Raw genomic sequence first — 23191 nt, 5'->3', positions numbered from 1 at the left:
GGTGTGAATTGTTTTTGTTCCCTGTTGTGAGGTGTGGGAATTAAGCACCAAGGAGCCTGTCCACACACAGCAGCCCATCGAGTAGCTGTTCCTCAGGTTTAAGGTTGTCTTACAGTGGCAGCTATCACAGAGTCACAGAATGGCCCTGGTTGGAAGGGACCTCAAGCTCCATGAAGCTCCAACCCCCTGCCATATGCAGGGCCACCAACTTCACATTTAGTCCTAGGCCAGGCTCCATCCAGTCTGGCCTGGAATACCTTCAGGGATGGGGCATCACAGCCTCTCTGGGCAGCTGTTCCAGCACCTCACCACTCTCAAAATAAAGAATTTCCCCCTGACATTCAACCTAAATCTTCCCTCCTTCAACTTCAAACCATTTCCCCTTGTCCTGCAGTTATCTGCCCTTTCAAAGAGTTGGCTCCCCTTGTGTTTATAGGCTCCCTTTGGGTACTGAAAGGCCATACCTCAAACATGCTTGATTGCATGAGCCCACCATGTTCCAATCAACCTTTCCCAATACGAGTAGTTGGATTTCCCAGCAGCGGAACACAAATGGGTCATTGGCTGCTGTAGAAACCTGGAGGGTTTTTTTTAAGTTAAATCTGGAACTGCTGCCCTGTTTGGTTCCCACAGGGCTGCAGAGCAGTGTGGGTTGACAGGCTTACTGCTTCCACTGCTGCGCTTGTGTCAGCCTCTAAGAAAAAAGGAGCTGCCAATTCCCAGGGTGCAAGCTGTTTTGTAGTGCATGCTTTCCTACTTTTTCTGGTGCTGGTACCAGGGGTAAGGAAAAACAAGATGTGGGAATGGCTGGCCTCAGCATTGCTGTCACTGCATTCTGAGCGCATTTAGATTAACCTACTTGCTGTCTCAACGCTTTTTTTCCCTCTGTTGTTTATTTCAGTGATCTTCAGAGGCTTGGGGAGCTGCAGTCAGAGCTGGCAGGGATGGCGGATTTCACTGCGACGTACCTTCAGTGTCAGCTGCTCCTCACCAAGGTCTGATTCAGCAGGGTGCCGTGGGCTGTGCTTCAGAACGTCCCAGTCAGCTGCACACTGTTGTGGTGATCAGCTGAGAGCTGATCCCTGGTGAAAGTGCAGATTTGGTGGATTTCTGGGGCACCTGCTTCACTTCTGGGGCAGAGAATTGATAAAGTAACTTCATTTCTGAATGCACCATTGCATTCCTGTGCCAGTGCAGAGTTTATTTTCTGACAGTCACAGTGTGGAGAACCGCTCTGCAACCTTTCACGTTGAGAGAGTGCTTTTCTCTCTGCTGGTGACCACCAAAATGCTTTTGGTAAAACTGCCCCTGAAGGTGGAGTTTCTGCAGAGTGTGTTTTGTAAACAGCATTTTTGGCACCTGTGCCAGTGCCATTCTTTAGACTTGAGTGAGGGAAATATCAGCTATGCTTTGCAGTGTTGAAACCACTTGTCTGCTTTGTATAAGCAGGTGAAGTGGTTATTTTGATACTGTGACAGTAGCCCTCTTCAAAGTCAGCTCCTTGCTGAAGCATAAACTTGATTTTTGTTTTGTTTTCCTTCTTGAGCTATAAGCTGGCAATTTACCTGAGTTTCCTTATACTCTTAAGGTGTTTGAATGTAACCTGCAGGTAGATAAAGCAGGACCTCACAAATGAGTTTCCAAGAGAAATAAGGTAAAAGCTTTGTTGTGTAAAACCAAAAGTGATTTGAGTTTCTTAGCTGAATGTGTAACTGTAGTTGGGATGTGTTACAGCAGCCCTCAAATCCTCAGAATACATTTATAACCCAGAAAAAGTATTTTAGAGAGCTGTTGTAGGCTTTGAGTATCTTGATGCAGCAGGAGGTGTCAGTGCCCATCACGGGAGCTTGAACTGCATGGTCTTTAAGGTCCCTTCCAACCCATGCTGGTCTCTGATTCTATGAAATGCAGAGATTTGTCAACACAGAATGTGCAGTCCATGCAGAGGGCTGGCATTTGGAAGCGGCTTTGTTGCCTTTCTCCAGGGCTTGACTGGACTGAGCCATCCTGCCTTAGCTAAGAGAACGTGAACGTTTGTGTTTCTGGCAAAGATGAGTGTTCTGTTTGGGAGAAGTGGGTGAACACTGCTCCAAACATTCCTTGCTTGAGCTGCAGAGCAGTCAATAAATACATGGGTGACACAGAGCAAGTAATGTGGCTGAAATTAGAAGTGAGTTTTAATGCCACAGAGTGAGAAATTTCAGTATGACAGAGAGAACACCAATGCCAGAACGCCCTTCTCAGTAGATTTCTTTCCAGTCAAGCTTTCTTAATCCTTTCTTAACATAAACCAAAGAGCAAATAGGGTTTCTTTTGTACAAATACCAGCAGCTTTGTTGCACTCAGTAACTTCAGGGTCTTTCTGGGGGAGCAGGGAGTGGGAGCTGTCAACAGGAAGGCTGAGGAATACTGGCTGTGTGGGTGTGTTTCTGAGGACAGTTATTGTTTCCAGTATTCCAGTTCCAGGGGTGCAGTCTGAGGATGCCCTGCTCTTAGTCTCAAGAAGGTGATAATGGGTTATAATTTCTCTGATCAGTGACTGCATATTATCTTTAAATACTGAAGAATTTGCAGCTTAGCCAGTCTCTCATTCGTAGTTTGGTTAATGCTATTCCCAACTCTGTGTAGGATTTTTTTAATGTGGGTGTTTATACAGAAGTGTGTAGTTTGGAAGCTGTGGTTTCCCATACTGTGTTTAAAAGCAAGAAGAAACCTTTAGCCTGCTCTCTGACAGCTTGTTGGCATATAGCAGAGACAGAGCATGCCCCCAAGCGCTGTTTATCTCGCACAGTGTTACAGTGCTCAGACTGAAATGATTATTTGTCATCCCTTTTTTTTTTTTTTTAATGGTTTTCTTCTGTAGGCCTTGCAGGAGAAGCTGTGGAACGTGGCAGCTCCTTTGTACCTGAAACAGAATGCGTTGGCATCTGCTGCAGCAAAACAGGTGAGGCTGAAGCACCTGAAGGCGAGTCCTTGGATTCCAGCCTCCATGGCCTTGCAGTACTAAAGTGTTTCTGACCTTATGCTGTAGCCTGTCCAAGTAAATCCTAGTTCCCCAAAGTGAAGTAATTTCTTTCAGTTTCAAAAGATCAAATGAAATAGCAATTGAAGGAGATTTAGGACCGCAGGAAAAAAGCAAACATGCCACGTATCTTCCAGAGTAATGAGAAAGAAGATTGGAGAACAGTGGACTGTTGGCCTCTGGGGAACTCCATGGAGTGAGTCCTCTTAGAAGCCGTTTGTGAGCAAATGAAAGTCAGGAAGGTGATTGGGATCAGCTGAAATGCATTTTGAAGGGTGAATTATGCCTGACCAACCTTACTGCTTTCCACAGTGATGGCACTGGTGCTGCAGACATTAGATATTGGATGTCACAAAGCCTGACTTTCTCAAACCCTTTAACACAGTCTCCCATTACTTATTACCAAAATGGCAAGATTCCACATCAATAAATGGATGATAATGTGGATGGAAAATTGGCCAGACTGCCTGGCTTAAAGCATTGCAAATACTGGCACAAAGTCCAGAGTACCCTCCACAACCCTGTGGATAAAACTGAGTTGAGGAGCTGGTCTGTATGCTTGGAGGGCAAGGCTGCTGTTCAAAGGGATCTGGAGCAGACTGAAGAAATGGGATGACAGCAGCCTCATGACAGCAGCATGGGAGTCCTGGTGTGCAACGAGTTGAAGCAGTAAGGAAGGCCAACTGCATCCTGGACTGTCAGAGCATGCCTTATTCAGCAGATCTGGGAAAGTGATCTGTCCCCTCTACTTGGTTGTGAGGAGATCACATCTGCAGCGGTGATGTGTGCTCATCTCCATCCAAGGAAGGTAATGCCAAACTGCAGCGAGTTGAGCAGGGGGCCTTAAGGTGGCTGAGGAGTGGAGCAGTTTTCCTGCAAGGAGAAGTTGAGGGATCTGGGCTCATTCAGCCTGGGGAAGGTTCAAGGCTGATTTACTGCTCTACACCACTGCCTTATCTGAGGATATGGATCGCACCAACAAGGACTCTTCTGAGATGTGCTGCCGTGGGACGAGAAGCACAATGGATACAAGTTGGAATATGAGAAATTCTGAGTAGATGTAAGGTAGCAAAAACTGCCGTGACTGTCGTGAGGCGCTGCAATGGATTTCCCAGACTGTTAGTGGGGAATCTTCATCTTGGAAGTGTTCACAGAACACATGGCTCTGGGTAACTGGGCTAATCAGACCTGCCTTGAGGAGGGGGCTGTGGTAAATGAGCTCCAGAAGTTCCACGCAATCCAGGTTATTCTTATTCTCTAGCATTTGATTGGCTGATCCTGGAAAAAAACCAAAGTGAAACTATTTTTTTAAATAAAGAAATGAGAAAGCAAGCTTTAAATAATCTGGATTTAGGGTAAAAGCAAGTTTGTGGGTCTGCTGGGAAGCCACGCTGACATTTTGATCCTCCAGTTAATTAAAATGTATTAAGATGCAGCTACTGCTGTGCATCAAACCCTTCTCTGCTGTTGACAATTGTCCTCGGAGATGAGTAGATACAAAAGCCTATCAGCTTCTTAAATCTCTAATTGAACTGTCTTTCTTGGGTGCCCTTCTTAGTAGTGTGTGAGCCCCCCTGGGAAGGTTTATCTGTTTTGATTGTGAATGTAGATCACTTTCCATCAAGCAAGGTGAGGGGATCTTTATTTAATAAAGTCCTTGCTTCTGTGTGGTTACACTGAATGCAGTGGTGTTCAGTAAAGCCACAGCATGCTGTCTAAGCTTTTAACTGTGTCAAAAACAACACAAGAGGATGCTTACCTTGTGATGGTTCCCATTTCTAGCTGCAGCACGTGAAGTGTTGTTGAATGTGAAGTTGTTTCTGTTCAGTCTGGCTCTGAAACTGAACCTGAGCAGAGCCACTGGGGCTGCTCTGCTGTGCTGCTTGCTTTGTATTCCAGTGCAACCAGCAGGAGCTGGCGAGAGCTCCAGCCCAGAAATGTAAAATACAACATCACAGGATGTGTTGCCAAGAGAGGGAGTGATGGATTTCAGGCTAGGAGTCACAGATTGGTTCTTTGATATCTTTTAGTATGAAGTACCACCTCGCACCATGAAATGGTTCATCACAAGAATGGTGCTCATGGATTGATGGTTCCTCACGTGAGGAAAAAGTGCAGAATCTTGCGACCGTGCTTGGGCAACAATTAACTGAGCCTGATGGTTTGTTGTTGTGTTTGTTTGTGTTGTCTGACAGATCTTGGAAGAAACTTACAAAATGGAGTTCATGTACAGCGGTGTGGAAAGTAGACAAGTGGTCATCATTCACCACATGAGACTGCAAGCAAAAGCTTTACAGCTCATAGTGACTGCACGCACCACCAGAGGGTAAGGGTGGTGCCAAGGGTCACCTGCAAGCTTTGTATCCTTGAGCTTTGTTTTAAGAAGCAGCAAGGCTAAATTAGACACTTAAAACGCCATGGAAATGCTGATGAGCATTTGAAGAATGAAGTTGAGTTCGTTCTTCAGTGCACGTAGGAGAACATAAATATGTTTGTTGGCATCGATTTGCTGTGCTGTCATAGAGTTCCATAAGATCTGTTATGTTTTAAAGGTGGAAAGTTTGTGTTGCAACAGTGGCTCTGGGAACTTAATGCCTGTGGATGCAAATGTGAAGGATGTATTGTGGAGGGGGTTATGGGTGTGGAGAAGATGACAGTTCATTTTTTCTTTCTCCTGTGGGAATCCATTTGTGGTCTCAGATTGTCTTTAAGGTCTTACAGTTTCTAGGAGCTTGAACTGAATTTCAAAACTCAAATGCTTACGGCTGTAGAGCCAGTTCTCTTATTTTATTTTTGGATCAAGCAATGTTATCTCATTGCAGGGTGGAACCCCTTTTTGGGATGTGTGAGAAATTCCTTCAGGAAGTAGATTCCTTTCAGAGGTGAGAAACAGCATTGCTTCTTCTCTTTGTGCTTTTTTGTATTTTGTATTGAAGCTGATGATATTTCTTCCACATGTAACCTGGTATTGAATATGCCACTGGTAGCCAGGGAGCAGAACTGCTCACTTCCTTCCTTTCTTTCCCTCTCATTAGACCTCAGGATCAGCAAAACTCATCGCTTTATCTTAGGAATGCAACCCCTACAGCAGCGATGAATTCCATAAGCAGGAATCTGAACGTTGGCAGAGCTTGTTGCTTAGCTGTAAGGTCACCTAGAAATGCCTGTACACACAAAATCCCCCTGTGTAGGTTGTGCAGCCTCAGCATGACAGATGTTGGCTGCACCGCATGACAGAGCAGTAGAAATGTGCTGCCTCTGTAGAGGCAATACAGAAGCACAAGGGCGCACGGTGCTGCTTACACACTCTTGGAACATAGAAAGGAGCACTTGATTTTCCTCTGCCTTTGCCAAAGCTTCTGTTTAGGGAGTTTGAACTTGTGTAGAGCATTAATTGGATCTTGGAGAATCTCACTTGTAGGGCTTTAGGACCAGAGACTCCTTTTTTGGGGGGGTGGAAGGAGGGGGCGAGTCCACTATTCCTCCCCAGGCTTTTCTAGACTCAGCTGGAGGTGAAAATACAGCACAGTGCTGGGCCTAATGAGCAGAGAAGAGCCCATTGCCCAAGAGGCTGCTCACCTGCAGGAATGGTGCACGTCACTTCTCTCACCGATCGCACCAAGCATTTACTGGGCTTACAAAGCTGTCCTGCTGAATGTGGCAGGCATGTTGCTGACAGTGACAAATAAGCCATCAGGGAGTCAGTCTAACAGCATTTTCTGCATGTGGGGATGTACAGGAGAAGACCGGTTTTGCTTCTATGTAAAGAACAATACTGGATGATCTGAGAGGCTCTTGTCCCTTGATATAAAACGAATTCTATTTTCTGTTCCTCATCTCCAGAGCTTTCTTTTTTTTTTTTAAACTGATTCTAGTTTACTGTTCAAATTTCACAGTACAGATGTAACACTCCCTTACAAATATTGGTAGAGCAAAACCATTCTCCAGGGAGGTCAGAGAGTTCACGTGGCGGTTACATTCTGCAACGAGTCAGCTGTTGGGTTAGCAGGATGAAAGTGCCCAGCATAAAGGATGAGTGTCTTTCCTGAGATGTACTGATCTCAGAAGTTTACAAGGCAGCAGTAATAGGAGCAGCACTTTCACCTGACTGTGTTTATTTCTTGAGATGCAGGGATTGAGTGCTGAGTGCTGGAATTGCCTGTGACCTGTCACTTCATTCAGTTAGCATTCTTGCTATCAAAACAGTGTTACAGCTGCACATGCAGTCTCATATAGATAAATCCTTACAGCACTGAGCTGCCATGAGTGTTTTTGTAGGCTTTTATTTACCTCAACATTTCTAGCTCGTTCTATAAATCTTCCCTGCTGGGCTCTGTATTGAGGCAGGACCTAAGAGATGTGTCCTCCAAAGCCCTTGGTGTTGACAACTCGAAAATAAGTAGCCAAAATTATTTTAATATGAGAGTGCATCGGAAGTGGAATCTCCATATCTAATGTTGTCATTGTAACTAACCATAAAGATCAGCTTGGCTAAAGATAATGAGACCACTGAAAATGCTGAAATAAGTACTTCATTTTTTTTTTTTTTTAATTATTTTTTTTAAAATACAGATGTTTCATCTCTGAGCTCCCACAAATGCAGGGCAGTTTCGTAGATAAGCTGCTGGACTTAATGCCCAGACTGGTGACATCCAAGCCTTCAGAAGTGGTCAAGATTCTTCAAACGACGCTGCGACAAAGTACCTTCCTCCACCTTCCTCTTCCAGAGCAGGTCAGTTTGGAATGCAGGAGCTTTGCAGACTGTCTTTGGCTGCCACGTAGTTCGTGACGGACCACAAAGCTTTTATGCTGCAGCTTTTCTGCTCAGTTGCAGATGTTGGTTCTTCACACGATCGCTTCTCCTCACCAATCATCTCCGGGATTATGGCTAAAATTCAAGATGTTAATTCTTGGCAGCATGTCAAGTGATGTAAAGCTCATGCATAGTTCCTCTGTTAAGAACAACAGTGATTCTTTTTTCTTTTTTTTTTTTTCCTTTTCCTTTTTCCTCTCCTTTATTTTCACCAACAATTCTGCCTCTTCCAGCTCCACAGAGCTAGTGCAAACATCATTGAGCCGACTGGTGAATCAGACAATCCTCTGAGGTTTACATCAGGGTTAGTGGTGGCATTGGATGTGGATGCAACCCTGGAACACGTGCAGGATCCCCAAGGAACTGTTAAAGTTCAGGTACGCAGCCGGTTGACAAAATTGCAGACAAGATTTTGTTTTGGGGGGAGTTTTCATGAGGACATGAGGATGTCAATACTTCCTGGTTGCAAACAGTTGTACTCCTTAACACTCTTGGACTTCTGTGGTGTAACCTCACATGTAAAACTGTATTGCATATAGTGCCTTGGGCTCACTTCTGTTGCTCTTGGGAGTTTGAGCTGAGCCCTTTGAAAGCATTCTGTGCTCCGTGTGTGCTACACTGCTTTCACATGTGTGCCCAGCACACTATGGACAGACATGGGGGTGAACTTCCACCAGCTTGTATATTGGGAAGAGGAGCAAAAGGAGGTGTTCTGAATACCACAGAAGTTGGTGTGCCTTTGGCTCTCCATATTTAACACTCAGTTTTCTTCCTGCTGTTGAATCATTACCGTCAACTAAGCTGCAGCTAAGAAGGGTATGGTGTGATTCAAGTAAATATGCAGATGCACTGCTCAGCAGAGAAACTAGAAGCTTGACAGTGTAGAGGAAGAAGGTGATACCTTCTCCTGCATGCCATGGGTTTAAATGGCCAACACAGAATCATGTGTTCTTTAAATCTAGATCAACTGAGCTCCTGGTTCTGAGCTAAAGCACAGCTTCTGCCTTCAGACCTTGAACAAAGAGCCCAAGAGTTCTGTACGTTGTACAAAAGCCCAGTCCAGTTGTCATACATCTGTTTTTGTTATTTATTTTTTGATAGGTGTTGTATCCGGATGGGCAAGCGCAGTTAATCCATCCTAAGCCAGCTGACTTCAGAAATCCTGGTCCTGGAAGGCACAGATTGATAACTCAGGTCTACCTCTCACACACAGCCTGGACAGGTAATGTTATCAATACGAGTTCATGGGATTGTGTTGCTACATATTTGAATGATGGGAGTGTGTGATTCCCATCTCTTGTGTGCCCACAGCCTTGGGAGCTTGAGGACCATGGGGCATTACAGGGGGTGTAGCATCGCTCAGGTTTCTGTTCTTACAGCCTCTGAGCAGTTGCATCTTACCAGAGGACCTTTGAGTTGGAAGGGACCCTTAAAGGTCATCTAGTCCAACTGCCCTGCAGTGAACAGGGGCACCTGTATCTGCAGGGACATCTTGTTTGATAGGATATGGGGTCCTGCAGGTGACAGAGGGGCTGCTGTCCTAAAGAGAAGGCCCTTGCTGTGCACCAGGGGCTGCACATGCAGTCTTCCAGCATTGGGAGCTTTTAAATGGAGCGTGTTACCCATAGCTGTGCAGAGCAGGATTCATTGTAGGAGCCAGGTCTGCATCCTCATTTAAAGGCAAGGAGTCCTAATGAACTGATTCATTGTCATTCATTGTTTTGGATCTGACAGGTATTTGAGCACAGCAGAGAACCTTTGGAACTGTGTGTACTCAACAGCATAATTTCACTGTTAATTAAACTTTCACCCTTTGAACGTCCTAAAAAACACCCTGTATCTCTGGTGACTCCCACATCCACGTTCAGTCATAGATGGCATTCCCACTTCTCAATGAAACCGCTGCAGTAATTGGCTTGGGGGCTTCAGACAACAAAAGCAAATATGTTTTTTGCAGCTGCCTTTCTCCCGTTTTCTTTTAAACCCTTCACATAATTCAAGTATAGGGTATATATTTTTTTGAGCACTTTCTCCTGTTTAATAGGACTTGGTGATTTATATTTTTAATTAGTGGGTTTTTTTTTCAGTGCCATGTTCCCTTTCAGTTGCTCCATTTTACGTAGCACCTCCACGGTGCGTTCGTTCACCTTGCTTGTCTTTCATTTCTGGAGAAGAAAAATGGAATTGTCAGGAGTATCAGGATTTAAAAGTTGGTTCTGCCAACACAGCAGGAGCTGAACTTGGTTCCTTATTTCTGCTTTTGCAGTGTGTGCTGGAAGGGCACTTCAAATGGGGACCTATGGGATTCTGTTCTGTTCCCTTAGCAGTTATTTGAGTTAAGAACTTTGACATTGGTGCTTAGGCATTTCACAGGTGGTGAGGAAATCAAGCTGGGAGGGGCTGAGAGGACAGGGTCAGTTGACAAAGTGGGCAAATTACCTCAATGCATGAAAAAAAAATTCATTAAGACCATAGAGGACAGTATGGGCTTACAATGGAGGACATCCAAACACAAAATACAGATTAACTGTTGCACAGCAGAAGCAGTGACTGAAAGCTACAGATTAGAGCTGATGCTGTGGCAGAACGATGAGTTTTAGGGAACTGTTAGCTGAGCTGTGGTGTAACTGTGGGAAAAGGTAATTTATTGTGCTCCATCCGGTCAGTCTGTGTGATCAGACATTCAGCATTGCTTGTTGATGACGGCAGCACTTGGGGATGTGGTCAGTGGGCACGGCGGCGATGGGCTGACAGCTGATGATCTTAGCAGTCTTTTTCAACCTCCGTGATTCCATGTATGGTTTGTTCTGTTCTCTCCTTTCAGAGCCGTGTCAGATCGAAGTGCGGCTGCTGCTGGCCTACAATTCCAACAGGAGCAAGGCAGCAGCCAAGATTGCCAAATCCACCTGGAACGAGAGCCCGGAGGCTCTGCCGCAGCCAGAAAGCGGCATCGAGGGGACCATTCCCTTCAGCAAACCTGTCAAAGTGTACATCATGCCCAAACCTGCCAGGAGGTGAAGTCTGACACTACAAAAAGCACCTTTGTGGGATTGCTGGATAAAATTGAAAACGATATTCTGTGTTCCAAGGTACTGAAACCACACGTCAGCCATAAAAGTAAAGCTGATGAAGAACAATTGGGCTCCTCTGCTACACAGCAGGTGGACCAATACAGGAGTTATTCAGATAATTCAGGACGGTTTCAAGAAAACACTGGGTTTTTTTCCTATATTGAATCAACAAACAAAGACAATTCTCAGTCAGCATTCCAGCAATAACTGCATTGGGCCAAAGTCTCTTTCCGGCCTCTGGGTTTTCTGCTGAAGCTATTTACTACGTAAATGTTGAGGCACATAAATCCATGCTTTTGTAATTCTCAGAAACTTGTGCATTGGTATCAATTTTTTTTTAGCAAAAGCAAAAATAATTCTGAAGTGCTGTTGTCCTGGTGTAGGAAATGAATCTCCAAGTGGAACTGCCAGTCGCTGCAGGCTACATCCTGAGACGTGCCCTGTACAGCTGTGCTGGAGCTGGGACAGCTGGGGGAGGGCACGGGTTGTTCATGCTGGGAGCTGGTGCAAGGAGCAGAACTTGGTGAGCAGGACACGCAGCACTTCTGGCAGGCCTGGAGGAAAGCGAGAGGTTCTGGGGGAAGGAGGGCTAGTGGCTAAACAAAGAGCAAAGAAGTACTTTTCAGTCACACAGAGATTAGTATAAATAGTTACGCAAAACTCGTTATGTGCTTTCCTACAATAAAATTGGAAAACTGATCCTAATCTGTTTATTACAAGAGTAAACATGCCAGCCTGCATGGTCTAATAAGAGATTACTGTGAGGCTTTTGTGATACTTGTGACTTTTTTTTTTTAGGACTGACAGTTTTATGGCTATGAGGCTTCAGATCCAAACATTTGGCTGCTTTAAGTATTCTAACATCAAATAGCAGTAAAACGAAGAAACCCTCTTACAAACTGTTTGTGTTTCACCTTTAGGGCACTGGCTTGAAAAGCTGCATGTGTAGCAGCTCAGTTGTCTCCACTGGACTTCAGCATCCTCAGTTCATTTCTCTGTGGGCAGGGATGTGGGCATGTTATTAGAAACTGTACTGCTACACATTTCCAGTCTTGTAATGAGAGCATCCCATAGCTGGCTTCTCTGCTGGGTGCCATCCTGGAGCTTCCTCTGACTCCTAACTTGAAGTCTGGAAGAAATTGGAGCTTCTCCTCTTCATCATAGCTTTCCCCTGTTCAAGCAGGTGTCTGATTCATCACTTTAGCTGAAATGTGTCCAATAACGCTCTGTGATGATTGGAACATTCAGTACCATATGTGTTTTTCTTTATTGTGATCTTACCAAAATTCATTTGCCTTTGATTTCCCTGCTGCTTTGATAATCAGACTCGTACACATCCAGTCTATAAAAGGTTTTGTTAGAGCTTCTATCTCAGTGCTGACTTTTTCCTCCTTCCTTCCTCCAGCTCTGAGAGGTGCAGGTGTGGCACTGAGGGATGTGGTCAGTGGGCACAGCAGTGAGGTGCTGATGGGACTTCATCTGAGAGATCATCTCCAACCTCAGTGATGTTTTCTGATTCCGTTCAGGCTTTTCTGCTGAACACTGTTGTAAGGGGTGTTGGTTAGTGGTTTATAAACATGTTGCTATGCTTACCTTTACCTTAATTAAACATGGCCTAGCTTTGTGTGCCTTTAATGGGAGCTTCATAGTCAGAGCCACTTAAGTTCACTGGAATTAATGAGGTCAATTGCTTAGAACTTGGAAAGTAAATAATGCAGTTATCAAGAATGCTGAATACATCTATGCATTAAGAACAGAGCTGATGGTTCAGGTACTAACTCAGATGCAGCGTGGCTTCCCAAGAACCATGCTTTCATCTATCTTAGTTACATGCTTTTAAAACTGCACGCTGCAAAGAGTGCAAAAAAAGACACCCCTCCTCCCCATCCCCCCTAAAGAAGGAAGAATGGGACACGCATTGAAATGCAGCCACGTGGCCTCTTCTTGGGCTCCAGAGCATGGGGATGGCTTTCCTCCGGTCTCCTCTTTGGCTGAGTTCTCAAATCTTTTCAAAAAATCAGAGCTACAATCACCATTTTTATCTCATGTCACTCGTGTTTGTTTAGTCCTTGCAGCAGGCGCTAGGCTGGGGTGCAGGCTGGGGTTAGCCTGCAGTTCACTCCTGCGCTGTTACTGAGGCCTCACGCACAAGTCTGAAGGCTCATAAATGCTGCCTGCCATCCCTTAAAAATGCTGCTCGTCATGCGTTCGGTTTGTTGGAGCCTTTTTACGGCCTGTGTCTCCCTGTTGCCAGCTCAGGCGTGCTGCTCCTCACAGATAAGGGCTGTGGATGGAGGCTCGGCAGTGCAACAGCTGGGTGGAAGCTCACTGGCTGCCAGCCCAGCCCTGCTCTGTGTAATGAGGGTGCCGGGGTGGGAGATCACTTTCCTGGGGGAAGCATAGAAGCAATGGAGAAGCCCTGCCCTACGAAGATTTGGGCAATGAGATTGTAGTTCTAACAAATTATTGATGGCTTTAGCTGAAAGCAGGGGCTTAATAGAGCATTTTGAGCTCGGGTTGAATTTTGATGAATCAGTCCCAGCTGTTTACGCTTTGCATCGAGGAGGAAGGAGGGCTCTGGGTAAGCGGAGCAGCCCAAGCTGGGCTGACTTCTGTGGCAACAGACAAAGCTTCTGTGGCAACAGACAAAGCTGACTCAGGCAGCAGTGACAGAAGGTAAAGATGGAGAAGACCTGCAGTGGATTTTCTCCTTGAAATTCTGTACAGACATGAGTGAGGTTTCACAATTTACTCTGAAATAGGGAAACCAAGACCTAGCAGTAACCTTCCTCTGCAGGCTGCAGCACCCCGCTTTAGAAGTGGAATCTTCTGTCTGCTACTGGTTGCCAAATGAAGGGAACAGTGAAGAGGCTGCAGCACAAAGCTGGGCAGGGCACACCTCTAAGAATCACCTGGCAGTGCAGAGCAGGCTGTGCTCCTGCTCTCTGGAAGGACACAGTGTGTAGCAGCAGTTTAGGAGCCCGTGGTGCTTTTCTCAGTGCAGGGACTGGGCCAAGCAGTGCTTTTGAAGGAGGCTTCATCCAAAAAACCTATTTCAGTACCGTATGAAAGTAGAAAACAACAAACAAAACCTGTAGGGAAAAGATAAGGTATTTACTTCTCCATGCAGAGTAACAGCGCTTAAGAAACTGGAATTATCCCCTTAATGAAAGCCTCTTCCTGTTCAAGGCCCAAAAGATGATGAAATAACACAAATATCGAACTGTGATCAAGAAGCAGCTGCTTTCCACTATCAGCCAGCACAACGAACACAGGGCTGCACACAGTGCAGTGGCAAAGGTGGTTTCTAGGATTCTCTCGAGGCTGCAGAATTCTGGGCCTCAATTATTCAGAAAAATATCATGGTGTTTGCAAAGAGGGAACACAAATGTAGCTGAAAAGGCAGTTCCTGCTGGTTTAGCTCAGGTTGTGCCTCAAATACAGCTACGCTATTAGAAAGAATTGCTGCAATTAAGAGATGGCAAGATAAAACTTAGGGGCACTCAACTTTCCTTTGCCTTTATGCCACGCTGTGTTTTATGGATAAAATGATTACTAGAACAAATAGTAAGAGAGTGGAGTATTTTGCAAAGGGTCATTCTTAGGGCTTGGGAAAGTAATTGACTTCTCACACCCATCCGAGCTTCTATGCTGCCCCCTGGTAGCTCCAAGAGCCTCAGGACTTTTCTCAGCATCATCTCTGTTCTTTTGCTTACAGGCACAGACTTCATCTGCACCAATGAAGAATTTAGTGAGTTTGGTGGAAAAGAAAGGAACCCACAATAAGTAACTGGTGATATTAATAGAAGTAGGCGAAACAAAAGGAGAACAGCAACTAGAAGAATTTTAATTTTTTTCAGTGTAACAACACACTTGTAATGTTTACATTAGCAGCTACTGCTGGGTAAGAATTCTACCTCTGTCCCCAGCTTGCTAGCAGCAACTTAGACTGATTTCCTACAAGCAATTCTGTGACAGATCTTCCTGATCATTTTAAGCAGGTAGGGAGTTTCACACAGATGCATATTCCACAACTCAACATTCACATTTCAATTAATGATAAAAATCTTCAAGGCACAGGTTCTGTTCCTTCCCTGTAGGCAGCTTTTTCTATGTCCCGTGTAAAGAAAAGTGTCAAGTGATACCATGAGCGAGTTCACCAGCAGGAGGCAGAGCTGTTGCTCGGGGCTGCCTTGTGTTTTGTTTTATTGAACTCATTTATAAAGTGATCCTTTGCCACCACTTCATAGCTACCACTTGACTGTCATCATCTGATATTTTCTGGCTACGCTGCAGTAACTGATAATGTAATTCTGCACCATTTCATAATGAAAACATTCACAACTTAGTGTCTTAATTTAGCCAAAAATCAACCAGAGTTCATGAATTTAGCCCAAAAGTAACCAGAACGCATGCAGTCTACAGAGGAAGATCAGGTCAATCCCAAGAACGTATGCAAATTGTTCTGCAGTTAAAAGCTTTCATTAACAGCACTCTGTTTAAACCCTGAACTCATAAAGTGCCCTCGCGTTTCAGCTTTGCAGCGCACATTAATGCACTGGCACGCACCTCCCCGCTGCGCCGGCTGTAATTCGATGCAGCCGAGGCGTGCCCGGCGCTGGCTGAGGTCAGGGCGGGCTGCAGAGCGGCGCTGCTTCAGCACGTTGAGTGGAAGACTCCCCCCACTTTGACGCCCTGAGCAGCCAGGGCATTGTACTCTTGCACTGCCTTCTCTGTCTGCAACACCAACACATCGATCCCGTTCTTCTTAAGGTAGTCCACAGTCGACGGAGGAACCTCAGAAGAGAAAAGGAGAAAGCAATCGTCAGCTCATTCTCCGATCTGCAGCAGGAGGCTGCTGGCATTGCTTAGCACTGATGCCATCTGTTCGTAGGTCCACTTAAGTTACTGATAGTAGACAAACTGATAATGTATTTTTAAGATTGATGCCATTTTTTCTTTTCAATGAACCTAGCATATGCAAACTTCCCATTTTTCCTGAATGCAGTTTAAAGTGCAGCTTGTTCTTACAGAAGGGAGCAGAATTTGAGCTAAAGATAATAGAAATGAGGTGTTACTCAGCTCACAAAAACCTGAAGAATTGCTTCTCATGAAGGGAAGCTCAGCCCTTCTCAGCCTTGTATAACTGGCATACCTGCTGCAAGGACACTGCCAACATTCGTGACAAAAAGGCCTTAATTATCAGAGTATTTACAGCAGGCTAGAGCTAGTTCACAACCTCTTCTAAGAGCAGGGACTAATGACAGTTAAAAAAAAGCTCCTTGTTTAACTTGCTTCTGTAGCAGAATGTAAAACTATTTTCTGTTGACACTGACACCAACAGTGAGGAGCTCAAATGCTGCTGCTTTCAGGAAGAGAATGACTCCTGGCAGCAATTCAGTCTGGTTAATTCAGCAACCCCAAGTTCCTTGCTTTTAGTAAAGCCTCATGGATTTTTTAACCCATCCTCCAGAAGAGAAAGGCAAACAAACAGCTCTAGTTTATGGTTATTGGGGAACAAAAACCTACCTGCAGAGCCTCGCTCATGCCACGGCCAATGACGAGAGTTTTAACACCCTTCTTGACAACTTCTTCAAGGTCAGCAGGCTGCACTCCTGGAGAATGCTAAGTGCCAGGAAAAGAAAGCAATAGTCTGTGTGCTGACAGCATCAGCCAGGAAGGATGTGCCTGTGTTTGGATCAGTCCTTAGAGCAGCAGGATCAAGGAGCTACCCAAGGTGTAAACCAGCTCTTGTGTGCACACTAACGATGGCAGTTTTAAGAGGTATTTTACCCTCAGATGAAGGATGACAGTAAATCAATGGATGGCAATAAAGATGTTTTTCTTAAGTAGGTAAAAATGAAAAGATATGTGGTACGTACCTAAAGCATCTACGTCTACAACTGGCATTCTATCAGCATTAACACCGAGATCAGTAAATCGCAGTGCACTGCTGTTTGTTTTCACGCTGAACAGAACCTGCTTTTAATATGGACTCTGGCAAGCTCAACTTTATTCACTTGAATTGTAACTAAAATGATTAAATTCCTTGCTTGTTTACTTTGTGAATCTCATTTACCGAAGAGGACTGAAATGCTGCTTGGCTTCATTGCACTTAATATCTTCAATTTCTGCTCTATTCTCAATTTTGAGAAAGAAACTCTGAAACCAAACTCTTTCTAAAGAAAGAAAAATGATCCGTAACAGGATTTTGATTGCAAGCTCATTATAGTACTAATACACTTCAAACATGCAAATCCAGAAATAGACACGTGATATTAAATTAAGTCATCATTATGTCACACTAATTCTCTCCTTAGCTTCAATTTTAATGTATTATATATATACACACATATATATATATATATATATTTTTTTTAAAACAGGATCCTTAAGTATTTTTTGGGAGGACTGAGACCATCTTCTCCCATGAACGGAGTAATGCCATAGTGGACTTTTGCAGAACATTATTTTTATGGGGAGGCCCATAAATCTTTATCCCCTGCACTCACCGCTACGTTGTTTCAATGAATTAACAGCAACAAGTCTGGCATTTCAGCAAGAGATGGTTCACCTTTCTGGTTCTCCCAGTTGCATTCTCTGTAGGTGCATTTAGATTTGAGATCCATACCTAAACTGCCACTTCAGCTGCAGAGCTTTATCAGGCCAAATCATCGCACATATGCGTTTATGGCAGAACAGGTAATGATTTGCCACTGGGGTTTTTTAAGGTAGACTCAAAGTTTGGACAAACAGGGGCAGGTTACTGCAATTACATTGATTAGATTGCTGGGGAAGTTTGCTATCCTGTAGTAGGTACTGCTGAGCCATGAAAGCCACAGAACAAAAGGATTTGAGCTTGTTACACGAGGCACTCTTGTAAGGGGGCTTCCATCAGTAGGAAAACTCTATCATTGGAGAAAAGATGCAACATGATGGAATAACTGTGTTACTGCAGGCAATTCCTGTGACAGCAGGAGGGAAGGAGAAAGGGCAGCAGAATTTCTTGCCTGTTCTGCTCTCCGGTCTTCTCGTCAGGACTCTTTTTCTCCCATTAGCAGATGGCACTGAAATGCAGCCAGTCAGGGAGGCTGCCTTTTATCCCCAAGGGTTAAGGTCATATGAGCTATTTATTAGTGCTTAGTAACAGAATCCTGCACAGCAAGTTGCACAGTTCTTCCTGATGAAATAATTACCTACTAGGCATCGGTTTGATAGCAGAGAAGGAAAAGGTTTACTTCTAGGTGGAGTGGAGGACATGGGGAGCACTGCCTTTCTGCCAAACACAGGGAACAGCTCCACCTAGCCCCAGGTAAAACGTACCCAGCAAATGACACTCCGCAGTCTACCGTGAAGAAATACGCAGCAAATGAACCCAGTGAATTCTGATGTTTCCAGCAAAGATCAAATTAAATCCTTTGTAATTTTTCTAGACTCAGAGGTACAGTCTAAAAAGCTTCTGTATTTGTTGCTTGCATTCAATTCTAAATTGAAATCACCAAACTCTGTGGCTGCCATAGCTGTAAGAGCAACGGAACTGTCCTCAGGAAGAAGCTTTATGAGTAGCCTCTGTGGGAAAACCTGAAGTGGTTTGTTTTTATTTTACTTAATGCTGACGAAGAATGTCTGCTTCTTTGAATAGCCCAACTAGTTTTCTCTCATTTTCATTTAACAAATCCAACTCTCCTGGTGAAATGGAGGATTCATCCAGGAACTTATCCCGAGTTCAAGTCTTCCCTAACACCTGACACCTTCTGTCTGAAACTTTAAAAGGAAGACACGTCCCCCTAAATGTTAGTAGGTGGTTGTAATATGAAACAGAGTTTTCAAATAGTTGGAAGGAAATAAAAATGTGATAGAGTTGGAAAGTATTGGGAATTTTTCAGCTCTGCATCTCCAGCCATATATGTACTTGAAGCAGGAAATCATTACTGTTAAAACTTGGATTCCTCTTGACAAACAAAAAAGTTACAGCTCCTCTCAGCTCAGGCCCTTCAAACAGCCCAAAAGTGAAAACTTCACTTTTGCTAATCAGGCCATAAATGAAAGGCTATTGAAAAGGTTATATACACAGCTGTATTTGTCTCTGCAAACCATTTATACAACAACATTACCTTTCACTTTGAATTATACACTCTTTATAGACTGAACTCCGACAGCTTAACAAATTCTATTCCCTAGAAGATTATACTGGAAGTTCCAAAACCAAAGTTCTGCCAAAATGAATACAGCAGTGACTGGAAGGGCCTACATGGGTACAGCTGGCTCTAAGACCTGATGCATTTGCAGGTCTTTTTTGCTTTGACCCTTATGGATTAGGTTTTTCTTCTTGACCAATACAACTATCTTAGTGTAAGCCCTGATATAGGATGAATTTATCAACATTTAATTCCCAACACAATAGTTATCACACTGCTTCTAATTCCAAAACATCAATATTATTGCATTACTTGGATACACTCCGATAGTATTTAAAGCTAAAGCTTGAGGGATACAAAAATTATAAGGATATTCACTTGGTAAAGGGCTATGAATAAAAGTCCTTGTGAGGTTAGCCAGACAGAGCTTTTCATGGAGATACTAGCACATATGACACTGTATCTGCACACCTTTACTCAAAAATCACTAAGAACCTCAAGGAAAGCGATATAAACTAACCTGCACGCACGGTTCTCTTCCAAACGTGTAAGCTCAGTTCCTGTGGATTTTTTTTATTCACATTAATTAGTCTCTATCCCACAAGACAATCTTTATTCACTACTCTCACAGTCCTGTTTAAAGCGCGGGATGGGCAGAAACAGCAAACTTACACTAGTGCCTGTTTCTCTCCAATCCCAAGTCCGACTTCCTCCCGGCCACACTTTGCAGTCCTTGTATGTCGTAGAGCAGCCTTTCACCTTCATCTGCCCCCAGGAAAGGGAAGCAATTTCAGGGGAAGACATTGCTGAGTTGAACCAAAGTCTGAAAAGTAGATATTTGATGCATAACATCAGGCCAATGTGCACATCTAAGTATTGTCATTGCCTCAAGCAGCTGAGAAGAAACCCCCGTGACAGACTTGATCCGTGTCATTTTGTGGCACCAGAACTGAATGACGGATCAGATCTGTTGAATTACCAGCTGTCCTCCTGAGGGTTCTGGTAGGATTCTGAGCAAATCATTCTACAAATCAACTTTCAAAACAATCCACAGGGTTGAGGTGCCTGAGTATTCTTTCAAATCAGGGTTTTAATCTTTTCCCTTAGGATACAACAAAATCTCTGATACATACACTGTTTCTTTGGCCCTCTAAACCATACTTACGTACAGGCTTATTAATTTAAATTAATAAGGTTAAAACAAACAATCAAACATGCTGTTGCTTTCTTAGCCTTAGCAGGAAGCGAGAAGATTTGGATCTTGAACAGGGAGTTTAAACTAAAGGATTTTTTTTTGACCTGTGCACTTTTCTTGCTAAAAGGCAACACCCAGCAGAAAACAAAACAATGGCATTCCCACTTGCTGTAGCAAAAGACTTTCAGACCCAAAGGATGAAGCCTTCTCTCCCATGGCATTCCTTACAGACACCAAGTCTCCCCGTGTCACTTCTCAGGATAAGTTAAGCACACAAATAATGTCTTTTTTCATACCTCAGTCCTCATTGTTTCAGATTAAAGCAATCAATCATTTCCAAACATTTTTGTCGTAGACAAGGAAAACAGCTTAGTCTTTGTCTTTTCCACCATCTTTTGCTTTCCTGAAGACTTAAGATAACCATCCTTGAGTCTTTTTTTCTCCCTTTCTTTTAGGTTAAATAAATCTCTGTTCCCTTTGGCCTTTCCATCAGTCGCATTTTCTAAATCTCTGCTTATTTTCTCATTTTCCCCCTCCTGACAACCAGCAATAGGTATGCATCTTCCTTTGAAGTCTGTTGCCTAAAACCAGTGAGAGTGCTCCAGCTGAGGCCTTATCAGAGCTGCTATAGAGCAACTGCTTTCTGGTATTAACCACAGTCATTTTCAGACCAGCTATCACAGTCACAGCTGGGCATCAGCACGACAGAGACTGTGCCTTAGAAAGCATCGTCTCACTGCACCATGGGAGTTTACACCCTTTTCTCAGCCCTTCAAGGAACTGCAGTCTGGTTGCTGATGGGATTCTGGCACTGGATGGCAAGACACAAATCAGAGGTACCTTGGAAATGCTTTAGATTAGCACAGCTGCCAGCTGCTGCGTCTGGAAGGTAATGGCCTTCTGAACTGTAAGGGCAGAAGAAGATGGTGTGAAACTTGCATGACAAAGATGGAAGGTTTCTGCAGCAAAACTGTGCTCATGGCTCATCCAGAAACCCTCAGCAGCAGATCCTTCCAGGCATCCAAATTCTCAGAATCCCGGTGGCACCCATTAAAGGAAGAGCCCTCAGCAAAGAGAAATCTTTGGACTGTCTTCCTATGCTGCACGCGCTACCACAAGCGGCAGCACGACGTGACATCCATCTCAGTGCCCTGCTTCTAGCAGCACATGAAGGGAAAGCAGCATTACTTTGGATTCAGCGCAGCTCTGAGGCTGCCAGAGAATTGCACAGAGGGCAATTATTCCTTCGCTGCTTTGTGAGTTAGTGAGACAGGTGCTCTGCCAAAGAGGAAGCCAGGCATGCAGCTACAGGGCAGTGCAATTTGCCCAGGTTAATACGTTCTTGATTTGTTCCTCACTCATCTGCAATGCGATGGGTTCACACAAAGGTTCATTGGACCACCTTCCCAACAGCGTGGTGAAATAAGATGACAGCGCTGCTCCCGACTGAGACAAGCTGCCCATTAACTGAGGGGAAAGGCAGAACCGACCACCCAGAAGTGGCAGGAGCTGAGACAGACCTCAAAGCCATCAAATATGATCCAGAGAGCAAAAATATTTCCACAGCACTGACAGGGAGCATCGACAAAGTGTGAAGGAAAGCATGTGAAACCAAAGCGAGGAAGAATGAACTTCTTAATGTGGCCTTTGGACATTCTTCGCAGAGGGCACAGTCCAATCACCAACCAGCAAGGATCGGAAAGGATTTCCTCAACAAATATTGGCTTTTAATTATATGCTATGGTATCTACCGCAATGTGCACCGAAAAATCTGGAGGTATCACGTGATAAAAGCTACGAAGGGGAGAGAGCTCCTGATACCCCACGGGAACGCTATTTGAGCGGCAAGGCCTAAGCTCCCAGCGTTCGGAGGGCAGCCCTTCAGGTCCGGGCTCTCCCTCTGCCCCGCGGCCGCCGCTGCCCGCCCGTTCCCGCCCGTCCCCTCAGCTCTCGTGGAGCCGTTACGACCGTTACGCGCCACACTCACCCGCCACCCGCGCGACCCCGACCCCAAAAACCGCCACCTCGGCCTCACGCGGGTGGGGAGCGCCAAGCCCCGCCTACCGCCCCCTCATTGGCCAACGTCGCCTCCCGGCTCCACCCCCTCTCCGCAGTGCTGTCGTTCCGCCTTCTCCCATTGGCCGCGGCGCCCTGAGGCCCCGCCTCCTTATAAATAGCCCCTCCGCCCTCCTTGCGCCCCGCCTTGTTTTCATTCCCGTGCCGCACGCGGAGGAGAGGAGCCGCCCGGAGACGCTCTGGCCGACGCCTCCCCATCTCCCCGCCTCTCGCGGTGCACTGTGGGATCGTGGCGGCGCGCAGCTCGGCAGCGCCCCCTCCCTCCCCGCCCCCTCCTCAGCTCCTTCTCCATCCCCGGGTCCAAGATGGCGGCGGCGGCTCCTCCGGCTCCATCGCCGCCTCCCCCTCCTCCCGCCGGCCCGTGCTGCCCGGGCTCTTGGCCTAACTTCGCCGTCGTTTGCTCTTTCCTCGAACGCTACGGTGCTTTGCTGGATCTCCCCGAGCTGCCTTTCCCCGATCTGGAGCGCGTCCTACAGCCTCCACAGGAACCTGGAGACCAGGGTGAGCGGCCTGGGGGTCCCTTCCCTCAGCTCTCCCCTCCCCTTTCCCCTTCCATCCTTCGTCCCCGCGCCTCAGGGAAGGGGCAGGCCGCGCTGTGAGGGGCTCTAGGGCTGTGTGTATTGGGGGGGGGAGGGGGCCGGGGCTGTTCCCCCCCCGCCTCCTCCCAGCCCCGGGGGTGGAGCGCGCTGAGGGAGAGGAGGGGCCTGGGATTCCCGGAGTGAAGCCTCGGGGTGTGGGGGGGGAAGGATGGAGCCTCCCGATGCCTCTTTCGCCCCCCCTCATATAGGGGTAGTTGTTGGATGTGGAGGGTGCTGCCTTTCTGCCCCCCCCAACCCTTCAGTGAGGCGTTGGAAGGTGGTGGCCCCCCTCAGTGCT

The 23191-nt window shown here is 45.6% G+C and overlaps 3 protein-coding genes across 5 annotated transcripts in view; 2 read left to right on the top strand and 1 right to left on the bottom strand.

The window, feature by feature from the left end:
• The window catches only part of INTS4 (integrator complex subunit 4), a 33640-nt gene extending 22029 nt beyond the window's left edge, over positions 1-11611 (top strand). For both annotated transcript variants that reach the window (XM_052669533.1, XM_052669525.1), the window contains exons 16-23: positions 902-995; positions 2864-2944; positions 5218-5348; positions 5845-5904; positions 7595-7754; positions 8069-8212; positions 8937-9057; positions 10660-11611. In XM_052669533.1, the coding sequence (XP_052525493.1) occupies positions 902-995; positions 2864-2944; positions 5218-5348; positions 5845-5904; positions 7595-7754; positions 8069-8212; positions 8937-9057; positions 10660-10853 (985 nt within the window). In that variant the 3' untranslated portion in view covers positions 10854-11611. The remainder of the gene's footprint in view (positions 1-901; positions 996-2863; positions 2945-5217; positions 5349-5844; positions 5905-7594; positions 7755-8068; positions 8213-8936; positions 9058-10659) is intronic.
• Positions 11612-14732: 3121 nt separating this feature from the next.
• Positions 14733-22333, bottom strand: AAMDC (adipogenesis associated Mth938 domain containing). Of its 2 annotated transcripts, XM_052670550.1 has the most exons (5): positions 22227-22333; positions 21080-21144; positions 19717-19867; positions 16436-16531; positions 14733-15703 (listed from the first exon to the last, which is right to left on the bottom strand). In XM_052670550.1, the coding sequence occupies exons 3-5, from the start codon at positions 19846-19848 to the stop codon at positions 15563-15565; spliced, it is 369 nt and encodes a 122-aa protein (XP_052526510.1). In that variant the 5' UTR covers positions 19849-19867; positions 21080-21144; positions 22227-22333; the 3' UTR covers positions 14733-15562. The 2 variants fall into 2 exon arrangements, with proteins under 2 accessions (XP_052526510.1, XP_052526518.1); XM_052670558.1 differs by lacking the exon at positions 21080-21144 and having other exon boundaries at positions 22227-22322.
• Positions 22334-22582: 249 nt separating this feature from the next.
• Positions 22583-23191, top strand: part of RSF1 (remodeling and spacing factor 1) — a 54690-nt gene continuing 54081 nt past the window's right edge. The window contains exon 1 of the mRNA XM_052669467.1: positions 22583-22816. Coding sequence (XP_052525427.1) covers positions 22621-22816 — 196 coding nt within the window. The 5' untranslated portion in view covers positions 22583-22620. The remainder of the gene's footprint in view (positions 22817-23191) is intronic.

This window comes from Tympanuchus pallidicinctus, unplaced genomic scaffold (assembly GCF_026119805.1).
Source record: "Tympanuchus pallidicinctus isolate F22 unplaced genomic scaffold, pur_lepc_1.0 scaffold11, whole genome shotgun sequence".
NCBI lineage: Eukaryota > Metazoa > Chordata > Aves > Galliformes > Phasianidae > Tympanuchus > Tympanuchus pallidicinctus.
The sequence above is the reverse complement of the archived record's forward strand: the minus strand, read 5'-3'. Positions and strand labels throughout refer to the sequence as shown.

Coding starts and splice junctions, on each gene's coding strand:
- AAMDC (XM_052670550.1), bottom strand. CDS start 19,848: ATGTCTTCCCCTGAAATTGCTTCCCTTTCCTGGGGGCAGATGAAGGTG. Junction 16,532..19,716: donor GGAGAGAAACAGGCACTAGT/GTAAGTTTGCTG, acceptor CCTGGCACTTAG/CATTCTCCAGGAGTGCAGCC. Junction 15,704..16,435: donor GCATGAGCGAGGCTCTGCAG/GTAGGTTTTTGT, acceptor TTCTCTTCTGAG/GTTCCTCCGTCGACTGTGGA.